The sequence below is a fragment of the Tyto alba genome, unplaced genomic scaffold (genome assembly GCF_018691265.1).
Source record: "Tyto alba isolate M040663 unplaced genomic scaffold, T.alba_DEE_v4.0 Super-Scaffold_6, whole genome shotgun sequence".
Lineage (NCBI taxonomy): Eukaryota > Metazoa > Chordata > Aves > Strigiformes > Tytonidae > Tyto > Tyto alba.
Genome location: NW_024881327.1, coordinates 27,702,062 through 27,714,214, shown reverse-complemented (window position 1 = coordinate 27,714,214; position 12,153 = coordinate 27,702,062). Strand labels below are relative to the sequence as shown.

The 12,153-nt window shown below is 37.5% G+C and overlaps 1 protein-coding gene across 4 annotated transcripts in view; it reads right to left on the bottom strand.

Annotated features, from left to right (window-relative positions):
* Positions 1–12,153, bottom strand: part of GABRA4 (gamma-aminobutyric acid type A receptor subunit alpha4) — a 74,273-nt gene that overhangs the window by 43,822 nt on the left and 18,298 nt on the right. For 3 of the 4 annotated variants that reach the window (XM_042807979.1, XM_042807980.1, XM_042807978.1), the window contains exon 8: positions 10,615–10,874. In XM_042807979.1, the coding sequence (XP_042663913.1) occupies positions 10,615–10,874 (260 nt within the window). Of the gene's footprint in view, positions 1–2,511; positions 2,627–10,614; positions 10,875–12,153 lie in introns of those variants that run through there. The other variant, XM_042807981.1, reaches the window with a different exon arrangement.

The window sequence follows — 12,153 nt, the reverse complement described above, 5'->3', positions numbered from 1 at the left end:
GAGAGCGGCTGCGTGGTGGTTGGCTGCTGGCCAGGCTCAAACCACGACAATGATAAAAGTGATTACCAGGACATCAGCCAACTTTATCCTTAAGACTATATCTAAGAATGTAAGCACTGAGAACACTGCAAGCTGTGAGAAATTCTTGTGTTGGTACAGCACTGTACAGTTAGCTTCTTCATACAGCTCAAGAGCATCTTTCTATGGCCTGTTTAGTGCTCTACATAGTAGCTTTAAATCAGTCTCTTCAATTTAAAATTGCTTCATAGTTTTTACGATGGATACATCCTGCTGGGATGTGAATCCAAAATAAACAGTTCCTACTGCCACCTGAGCTAACAGAGAACCAATAGTACACAGTGCCAAAAATCCCCTTCATATGTCCTCTGGCCACTAGGAAGCACACCCATTAACTGCTGATAAACAGGTACACATTAAAACTAGGGCCACATACTTGCAATATAATTCAGAGGTATTCGTCTCATCTGCCTCAGCACTCTTTGGAAAATATCTCAGCAGTTCTGGAGTTGGATATATAGACATTTCAGAAGACCCACCATCAGCCTCATCCTATGACAAACCTTCACAGAAAAACCGTTCAAGGTGCCAGGGCAGCTTTTGCACCATTTATTTACTTAGAGAGTTCATTGCTGCAGGTCAATATATTTTCTAGATCTTTTTTTCTAGATCTTTGACAGAGGATATCACTAAAGTAGTATCTCTCTCTGGGACAAAGGCAGTACAATATTTAAAGCTTCTACTTTCTCAGGGATTAATTCACAGCAGAACTTATAAGTCGCAGCACCATCGTCTGGTACCAGTTCTAGGGGAAGAGGGCTAATGCTTCAACATACAGCAAGCAGCTGTCAAGGTTGGAGAGAAATGCTCTGGATAGGATCACAGCCTCAATTACATGTCTTTTCAGAAGCAGCCATCCAACTGTATCCAGCACTTTCAGCTCTGAGCTCTTTTCTGAGGCTAGATAGCTAAGTCACACTGTAAAAAGACTCTGTCCTCCTCCGCAGTAACTCAGCGACCAGGATGGGAATGTAGGTTTGGATAGGAGACCTCTTCTCAAATCTGCCCTGACTGCTGCAGGGACATCAACACAGGCTTCCTACATCTCAAGCACTTCTCCACCAGGCTACTGGATATTCTAGGACAAGTGATCCTCATTCCTGTTACAGATGATGCATTCTGCACACTTCAATCTCACCCTCCCGTTGCAGTGCATAAACAGACAAGCTGGCTAGAGAATCAATTCCTCTCCTTCTCCCTGGCCCCAAATAAGTTATTTAACAAGAGCAGCTTCAATAGGAACTTAACATCCCATGGACTACCTAGTGGTCTGGTTACTAACACAATTCTCCAAGACAGAAGGGGCAGGAAACAAGCCTGCTCAGACTCTCATGTGGGGTTTCCAGGAGGCTGTATTGAATAGCCATGCTGGCCATTCAGACAAAGCGAAATTTTTCCACCTAAGATGCATGACAAACACTCTGGATGCAGCAAGTCAGTTCTGTACATGCCTACCCAGGGAAACTTAGTAATTAAGCCTTTTAGGTGCCTAACACCATTTTGGATATTTAAACACCCTAAATAAAAACCAACCAAATAAAACCACCACAAAAACCAACCAACCAAAAAAAAAAAACCAAACCAAAACACCACCACCCAAAACCCTGAAAAGGGTACCACAATCAAAGCAGTTTTAAAGTTGCACAGAATTTTAATTGTTTATTAGAATAATCAAGCATATAACAAAGAGATGCTACTATAATTAAATGAAAAGTGAACAGTAAATAAACATCTTTATGTGTCACTCTAAATTTTGCAAGACTAAGATTAGAGCCTTTCATGACAGCACTATTAAGCCTTCAGCGAGACACAGGTAAATTAATGTATAGGAAGGTCAGTGATGTACCACTATATGAAAGCATAAGTTTCCCAAATTGGGACATCTCAACTAATTTAAACAAAAACTCATGAAAAAATTGGAAGGCTTAAAGCAACCAAAAGTCTGGCATTACTTACTGTTTAGCTGCAACGTGAAAATTGTTTGTGTGGTAAATTAGTAATATTTTCTTATTAAATTCTACCATAGTGTTTTTTATCCTTACTATTCCTTCCTAAGAAAACAGTCTGTTCTTCTGGGAGGACATTATATAGCCTGCCAAATTGAAACCATTTGACATTTACCAGGGAAGTAGCATGTTGTCATCAGTGTAAATAATGCTGCTTGTCCCAAATCCCACTGAGTCACCATATTGCCATGCTGCTAGCAAATGTGCAACTTGGAGGACAAATCTACCATGCTTTACTATTACGTTGTAGAGCCAGTCAATCAAAATTTTACTGGAATAGTACTAGAGGTTTTGTTTTGCCTTATGAAGCCCCGGAATATGACCAAGTAGAAGCTCCACCTGCCACTAAATACAATGAATTCTAGTCCATAGCTTTAGCAGTGCAAAGAGAAATGCAGATTATTTGGAGAGGAAAAAGTGAGGGTAGATAAGATGTAAGAACCAGCCCACCATCCATGCTGCTCATTTTGCAATCTGAATCATGTGAGAGGAGAGGAGAGGTAAGAAGAGCACTCCATCTTATGTTCCACCGTTAGACAGGCCTAGAAGTGTGCAATGTGGAAGAAAAGTGAATTCAAGATGATTAGATACATAAATTAGAAGAACCTTTTCTTAAAAAATTGATGCCAAATTTATGCCAAATAAATCCAGCCACCTGTATGGTGCTTAAGAGCCATATACATGCATACATATAGATATATGTTTATGTAAGTATGCAAGTATATGTAAGTGTATATGTATGTATGCATGTATATGGCTTTTAAGCACTAGTGTGCACAATTCTTAGAGATTTTATTTATAACATGGCAAAAGTGAAAGAACTGAAAACAAATACAGGGTAGGAAAAAATAAATTTATTAGGATAGGTCATGTGATAACAAACTGTGGAAGCGCTCTGTATAACATCTATGAAAGGAAGAACGGCTGATTAGGGACTAAAGACCTTCATTATTTTCTGTATCTTTCAATTTTCTGTGACCTTAAAGCTGTAGTTAAATTTGATTCAGTAGTTTGCTGAAAATGCCTTGAATACTCATTGCCTTGTAGATTTTCCAAAGCCTCTCAATGTTTATTTCTTCTGACTAATTTTCCCAGTGTAAAAATGAAGTCAACTAGAAATCTCACACACAACTGTAAAACTCAATTGCAGTTTGGTGTCATTGGGCACACCATATTGAAAACTCGTTGTGGAGGGGAAACAAAACCAAAATTTACATATAAATACAAAAAAAGGTATAAGCAGAAAACATGAAAAGCCTTGTGTTCGGAGGCATCATTTGATACTAATCATCACAGGGAAAACTATAAACTCCCTGACAATTTGCATTATAAGAGGTGCTGAACAATCTGAAAATCTCACTCCTGTCACCATACAGGTTTGTTATGACTTGATGTTTCTGAAATGCTACCACATATTTTTTGAGCACTTAATGTTTGCCTCTACCAAAAAAAAGCGGGGGGAGGGGGGAAGGGAAACTGCAATTAAATCAATTTAAGACCTATCTTAATACTTGTAAATGATATCATAATAAAAGTTATTTTCATGCTAAACAGGAACATGTATTGTTTATTCTAATGATGAAATCATACAGAGTATTATTTTTGGAACGTGGTGGGGTTTTTTCTTCCAGTAAATCAGCATGACAGAGACAGACATTTAAGCATATTTTTAGAATTAAAACAATGGGGTTTAATATTTTCAGGAATAACTGCTTGAAAGATTGACATTACTGAACTATGCTTTGGTTTCCAAAATAAAAGCCTTATCATAATACCATTTAAATTAGTCGTCCAGTAACTACAGTAAACACTGTCAGGTATTTGAGTAGCAGATGAATAACAGCTGAGCATACCCATCATACTTCCTTGCCAACTACTGTGGTAGTTCATTATAATACTTACAGAAAATTGAAGAGTGAACAGTTACCACATTTCCCAGTAATGGCTGGAGAACATAGCACTCCAGCAGGATTTTTTGTTTAGTTATAAATCAAGTGGTGAAATTAAACTCCTAGGGAGTTTTGTGCATAAACAAAAAAAAAAAAAACAACCAACCAACCAACAAGCAAACCAACCAACCAAAAAAACATCTCCACTAAGAAAAAACCTAAATTCCCCAACTTTGAATTCCAATACTTTTCTTCATCTTATCAACACCCAGCCATTTTTTACCTTCATTATAACTGAAAACTGAAATCAGAGGAGTTTACATCACAGTTAAGTTGGGTCAGAACCTAGCCCCAAACCTTATAACTACATTGCTTACTTCCAGTAATTACTCTGCTCACTTTGCAGTAGACAAATGTTTCTACTTCCAGTGTAAATTTATTCCACAACTCAACCATGTTAAAGGTAGAGTGTATCAGGTTCTTGGAAAGAGACCAAATTTTTTTAATATAGCTCTTTAATTTGTGCTATTTAGAAAGACTTACTATTTGAAATATTAAGATAACCATTTTAAATTGTACACCCTACATTTATGCCCCAATCATACTGTTTGAGCACACATACAGCTTTATATATTGTGAGTAGTGCTAGTTGCTGGGTAGGACTATATAAGTCTAGTGAATCAAGTAAAAAACAAAAAGCAAGAAAAAATAATAAAAAACCCAAACAAAATCAAAGCAGCAATTAAAAAAAAAAAAAAAAGGCAGGGGGTGGGGTGGTGGGGGCCGGGCAGGAACCACAAAACATTGTACCTGAGCATTACAGCTAATAAAATATTTTAAGAATCATTTTGGATCTATTCTATCTTCAATTACCCAAACATTGACAGTTCTCACTAAGTCACTGCAGCCTTACCCCTGGTAGTCATTCTCTCCTATCTTTCAAATAGTGTTCAGTACAAAATGTGCCAGTTGTTTATGACCTCCATTCAGTGTCATCCTACTTAAACACGATGCTAGCATATTATGACTATAAATCATCAACAGCAAAAATGTTGACTAATGAAACCAGAGCAACAGAAAATTGTTGACATGTCAAAGAAATTGTGCATGTGGCACAGAAGCCTCCCTTTGCATGGTCCTGTCCTTATATTTGCATGAACTATATGCACTTTTTGAGCCTGAAGTCCTTCATTAGGATCTGAGTTTTAAATGCCACTGCCCTAAAAAAAACCCAAACATTCTACACAATGGAGAATTAGTGAAGCAGCAAAACATGATTACTGTATTTAAAAACTGAAATGCTGTTGCAACTGCAGGACTATTTAAGTCACACAGAGGAGGTAGGCTATGCATCTACATAAGGAGTCCACTAAACAGACCATCACCTTGTGGTCCAAGTACCACATTAAGATCTAGATGCTCTTCAGATAACTTCCTCCACCTATGAGGGAAGGGGGTTTAGTTCCACTTCTTTATTTGTTGGGACAGGAGAAGTTATCATTATACTAGTCCAAGGAAGAAGAAAAGAAATTAAGTGGTACTACACTATATCTGGTACATTTTACGCACCTCTTCATTACAGAATACGTCAACATATTCAGAAAGAAGTTTTAATTCAAAGGCTGAAATATCCACTTTCACTTACAGTCTAGGCCTCGGACACAAGAGCGTATCTACTGCTGTTTCAGCATTAATCAGCTTCGGGGATTAAGAACAAAAAAATGTCATACACACACATTAAAAGAAGTAGTATCCAGCCTATGGCCTCTGAACTGTACCCACGAGTACAATTTATTTGGCCCAATCCTTGTTCTGGAAGTCATGAGATGGGGCACAGAGTTGGGCATGAGACCAATTAAAATGTTCACCAAAAGCTGCCAAAGGATCCCCACTCCCCTCTCATCCCCCCAATACATAACTTGAGCTGTATCCATCATATGACTAAAAGGCCAGTACTTCGTATCACGTAAAACACATCTTAATCACAGGAAAGCACATATGCAGGTTGCCCACATGTCAACGTTTCTTGTAAGCTTCTCAAGTACATGCCAGTCACATATCACACCAGTATGGATGCTCCTATTAAGCAGGGGAGTGCACACCTACGTGGCAGTAAAGAGCTCGATCCTTGAGTTCCTCCATTAGATGCTACAAGACTTACTCGAGACAACATGATGCTTAACTGTCTTCAAAGAAGAGGAAGAAAGTTTGAGGGTTACAATCTACTTGTGACTGAGTTTGAAGAAACTATTCCATTCAAAAGGTTCATTTGAGTACAACCTGGTTTTTCCAAGTTTCACACTTTTAACAAACAGCTGAGGTTGAAGCTCATGTTAACAATGTTTAGGAGCCTATTTTTTGAAGACTATTTTTCAGTAGCATTCTTCATCTCCAAAACTGGGTAGGTCTTTAAAAATAAACTTCATAGGAATACAGTGAAAAGGAAATCGTGCAGAAGCATAAAAATAGACTCAGAAGTCCAATAATAAACTATAAATCATTCATTTCCATCACACTTCCAATTTGTTGACTTGAAACAACATTTCTGCTTTTACTAAAGAAAGGTGTTCAGAACATTTAGGGACAGGTTCATTCCTTCTAACCTGAAAGCATTTTAGCTTGCTTGCAAGACAAGGAAATCACAGGACACCACTGTGTAAGTCATCTGTTTTGGCTCAGACTGACTCTAGTACTATCTTGCTGTGCCTGACAGAAGGGAAATAGCGAGGCTGTCCAAGTCCCTTGTGAACTCAAGGCAGATCTCAAACAAGCTTGGGTCCTATTCATGGGATGTCTACTGCAGAACTGCACTCCTCCTTCTGGAAACACATTAAGTTTGTGTCAGGAAGTTATAGGCAACAAGAAGAAAGAGTTGAAACAGGGTGGGGAGGGGGAGGAGGGTAAAAAGAGGTTGAACACCACTATGGTAGAAAACAAATCAAGTGATAGAGGAGCACACACTGCATCTGCAGGCACTACAGGCTTGCTCCTGCCACCGCCAGACCAGTAAATTAGCTTGACAGCTGGATTTTTTGTTGGAATTAACACAGTTCAGATTACTTAACTAGCCTCCAAAATTAATTTAATCCTTACTGTAATCAATATATTGATCAGTCACACTCATCATGTGGCTCCAAAAAAGTAAATATAATTACACAAGAGAATCACTTAGAAAAGCATATAGTCCACATTTACTACAGTAAAGATGAATTGATTGTGTGAATACATAATATGAATGAGCACATCCCAAATCATTTGATCATAATGATAGGAGTTGACTTTGATCCAAGACAACTGGAAAACTGTTTTTGACTAAAAAGATAAAAAGAACCCACCACCAAGAATTTTAATGAGTGTAATATAGAAACTGATTCAATATTCAAAACCTACTTTATGGTCAGAAATTGGTCAAACACGTACATGTCAAAAAAGGACTTCCAATTACAAGCAGTTTATCTTTATTTTACAAAATTTTACTATTAATATGCCTCATTTCTAGTACTACCAGTTAGTAAAATCCTCATGTTCTATAGGGAATCCAGCTTCATAGCCCAACTCACTCCCTCCTGTCATCCCTCTAGGACAATCTCACCACATTACTGGAGGAAATAAATAAATAAATAAATTATCAAATGCATGTAACCATCCAGTGAATAAGGCAGAATCAACAGCCCATAAAATTAAACCCTCATTTAGAAGTATATCACCTTGCTTGTCTTAACAGCTGCAATTACTCTGTATTCTTCTTGCTTTCAGGGGACCTATACAGTTGGAATCTTAACTATGAAAAGCCAGCACAGCCACCTGTATGCCATTTTAAGGCAGGCAAAAGTACAGGGCTAACAGGCATAAGAGAGAGATCTCCCCCTCCAAACAGTAGAAGATCCAAAGCAGGTTGCAAATGCACCAGAAAGAACTGTTGTGTTTAGGTATTCAGTCATCTTCTTTCCCAATTTACACATACCTCCTCCCTGGACCAAGAGAAAAATTTTCATTTCGAGAAATTTCATTTCATTTGGCAAATCTACCAGATTATGCAAAATCTTTTTGAAAACAGTTTCAAGTTTAAAATAAAAGTTTTCCTTGAGCTCTGGAAATCGTACTGCCAACAACAGAATTTCTAGCACAATAGTGGCAACATAGTACAGACTTTTTTAAAACACTGTGTTATGAAATCAAAGCCTATCATTTAGCTATAGAGATAAATGTGTAGCCTTTATGTTAAGAAACAGTGCTTACAGATTACATACTACAGTCAGGCTACTGTCATGTACTCTGTGCACCATAAACTCATAAGCCGAGATTCTGTTATCTCTGGTAAATCAGCACTGATTAGACAGTATATGTGCAGAAAAAAAAATATCAGATTCATAATCAGGCATAAGAAAATTCTAGATTAGTTTTTATAAGAAAAACTAAAAAGTTTAAGGAGAGGACTATATTACATGTCAGGTTGGAAAGCAGAGTCTAACAGATGTTATTAGCTTCAAACAAATCAGAACAGCCATATTAGCTTCTGTTCTGTGCAGCAGGAGACCAGAACAGAAGTCATCCTCTAGTCATGGAAAAGATTGCACAATAGCTAAGCCTTTGTAACAGTATCTGTGGGCTCACTCTGTATGTCTGTCCTGGAAGAGCAAAGACTCAAGTCTTAGCATAGTCATAATTGTAGAAAAAAGCACAAAAAAATAACAGTTCAAGGTACTATCAACATTATCACTCACATATTCATAACACTAATGTAATTCCCTCAAAAAAGTGGATTGCTCCCTTGAGTGCTTTCAAAATCCCCAAACCTTTACACACACTACCACATTTATCACAGAGGTACTAATTAAGCAGTGGAATAGAACCGTTCAAATCTCATTTTACCTAGCTTTTAAGTTGGGTGAAGCTGTGCATGTTCTGTTGCTGCTGTTGTGGAGAAAAAAAAAAAAAAAAAAAAAAAGGAGGAGAGAGAAAGAGAAGTTTCTCCAAAACATGTGTGTACATGTCTAGACACGATACAAGAGTGGCTTACAGAAATTCTGAACGTGAATCAAAAGAATTTTGTTAAACCTCCATGATTGCTACCTGAAAAAATCTACTATTTTACCTTTTGTTTTAATCAAATCTTATAAATAAACTTAGGATGAAACTGTTCTTATGTAATTTATTTTCCTGTGGACCCAAGTAAAATCTATCACCAGAAGCAGTATTTATTAAGACTCCCCAGGAGTACCTGAGACACAATACTAAACTGCATGCTGTACAATTAAGAAGCTTAGCATAAACTAATAGCACTAATATCTCTATGTAGAGAATGAACTACACACTATTATAAACATACATTTTCTTGTTTCTGTCTCTTACTAGCAGCCAACAGAGTGACAAGTAACAAACTCTTCATGAGCGCATCTTTCCTTTAAGCAGAAATGGGAGCTAACGAAACAACACAGCCAGGAGATTGAAAACAGTAACGAGCTACAGTAAGACAGCAAAGAAGAGGAAGAAAAATGGAAGTGGGTGGACAGCATCTGAGCAGCGATAGCAAATGGAAGGGGTGGGAAGGCAAAAAGTAGCAAATGAGTAGGGAAGGAGATAAATGAGATGTGAAAAGAGACAAAAGACAAAATTACCAGGAGTTAGTCTAAAACAGTGGTTCTTAAATCATGGCTCAGCCAAAGGAAATTACAGTTAGCCTGAGAGGAAGAGTAAATTACAATGTTGTTGTCAGCATCTTACTTCTTGTGTGGTTTTGCCAAGAGTCAGCCATGGCTGGGAACTGCTGGTCTACAACATGGCCAGTGCAAGTGCTGTAATGACTTTGTTAGCTAGGTGGCTAATGAATAGAAGGAATGATGCAGCAGAGGGTAAGCATATGGAAATGGAAAAAGGAAGGAAAGGAGAGTCACTGGTGAGATCAACTGGAAATCATATTGAGCCTTTATTGACTGGTCCAGAACTAAGATAGCTACCACACAAGTCACATTTAGTCTGAAGCACTATGAAAGCTGGAAAGCATTTTGTTAAACAGAGCCCCAAAACCTTCTCATGAGTTGAGGTGAGCTCCTGTGCAAAGATACGCAAATTACATAAAAATGAAATCTGTGATGGACACAAAGGTTTCATCCAGCAGTCTTCAAAGATTCCTGAAATTGTAATTGACAAAGAAAGAAAACTCTAGATAGGTAATACGTGCAACGAAAGGAGAACTGTGATGGCTAGGGAAGTGCCCCAAAGTACAACTGCAATGCTTTAGTTTATTTTAATTTATTAAAGACATTAGCCACATAAGATAATGAGCTGCCCTTATATTCCTTGGTCTGTATAATCAGTACAATTAGAATCAACGTGGAAAGGGAAAGAAAGTTTTCTTAAGATATCCATCCTAATTGACCTTCACCAAAACACAACTAAATACAGAAGAGACTTCAGGTATGGATGGACACAATCTTCCCCTCCCCCCCAAGTTTATCCAATAATACAAGTAAGAATTATGTCATGTTTTACAGGTTTTTATCATTAAATATAGTGTAGCATTAGGCTGACTTACATCATGTAGTTAGCTCAAAGGGAACCTCTGAGGAAGTTAAAGGCCTGTTTTTACTGAAAAACACTACCAGAAAGACAGAAGATGTTTGTATAAGCTGAAAACATACCGTGAGTGTCTCTTCTGTACTTCTTTCTCTTTGTATTGGAGCAACTGGGAATTCAAGAAGGGATTTTACTGTCTTCCTCTTGGCTTTTTCCATTTGTATATTAGTAAAATAGTTGACAGCAGCAAACTCAATAAGAGCAGAGAACACAAAGGCAAAGCAGACCGCGATGAACCAGTCCATGGCAGTAGCATAGGATACTTTTGGCAGTGAATGTCTTGCACTGATGCTCAGTGTCGTCATTGTCAACACTGTGGTTATTCCTTCAAAGAAATAAAGCAAAAGCACTGTTGAATCTGAGTAAAACAAAGTGAGAATAGGCAAGCAGCTTCAAACGAGTTTAAATCACCTAAGAGTCTTCCTCTGTTGCTTGTGAATACTGCATTAGGTTTAAGTCATGGCAACCATCATGTATTCACGAGCAGCTATGCACACAAAACATTTAACCAGTTTTTAAAGGAGGCATAGAAAGCCATGACTTCAGCAGATCATCTACAGTTCACATGAAGAAAATGTGGAAGCCTTAATTTCAAATTTTTTTCATGTTAAATTCAGTAGAATTTCTTACAAGTTATTTTCTAAACATTTGAACATGATTTAAGTTGTTAAATAGGGGAGTGCTCCTCAGACTGCAACAAAAACATGGGTTTTCCTGTAATGGGTTCAGAAAGCCACGTATTAGTCTGCGTCTGTTCCTCTGATCCCACTCATAATCCAGGTGCTATTAAGTCATGGAAAATTATTTTGGTGCTAAGGAAAACTAGAATATTATGTTAACAACTCTGTTAATTAAGAAGCCATCATCTTATCTTTTAAACCCTTCTGCTACTAGTCAACCGATGAAATTTAATTAGAATTTCATCTTCTGAAAGAACAACTTTTAATTAAGGTGCACAAGCATGAACACTGAACTCAAAATATAACCACTTCATGGTAATACTTCAAATGCAAATATATGCTATATAAAACCAAGGTATGGGGTCCTTTTTTCCTTTTTCATCCAAAATATCCCGTATCATACAAATGTAGAATACCAAGTATATAGTGAACACTGCATAAATCCTACTACTATAACCTCAGAGAAGATTGACTACAAATGGAGATGTCTTTACTCTTATGAGAAGAACACTGTACACATTTTAATTCAAGATGGAATGCATATGCTCAGAAGAATTCTAAATAATTAAGAGCATGTTTTCCAACAGGATCCCCACATTCCCTATTCCCTAAATGTTAGTATTCCATCTGGGTAATCTGATATGAAAAAACTTCACCTAGACACTGCCATGCAGAGAACTGGACACAATGAAATGAACCCTTCACATTGAAGACAATAAAAAAAGAGTAATTATTTGTGCTTGCATGAACTGGCTACATCTCAGAGCAAACTCAGCAGGATCAAAACACAGATGCAAGCTCACAAAGCATTCTTCAGTGGGAAGGTGTTGAAAAACACACCACTGAAAATGTTTAAGTCTGAGAAAAAAAAATAAATTATGGAAAGTTATTTTTTTTTCCTGGAAGAGACCCATCCTGTTTAGC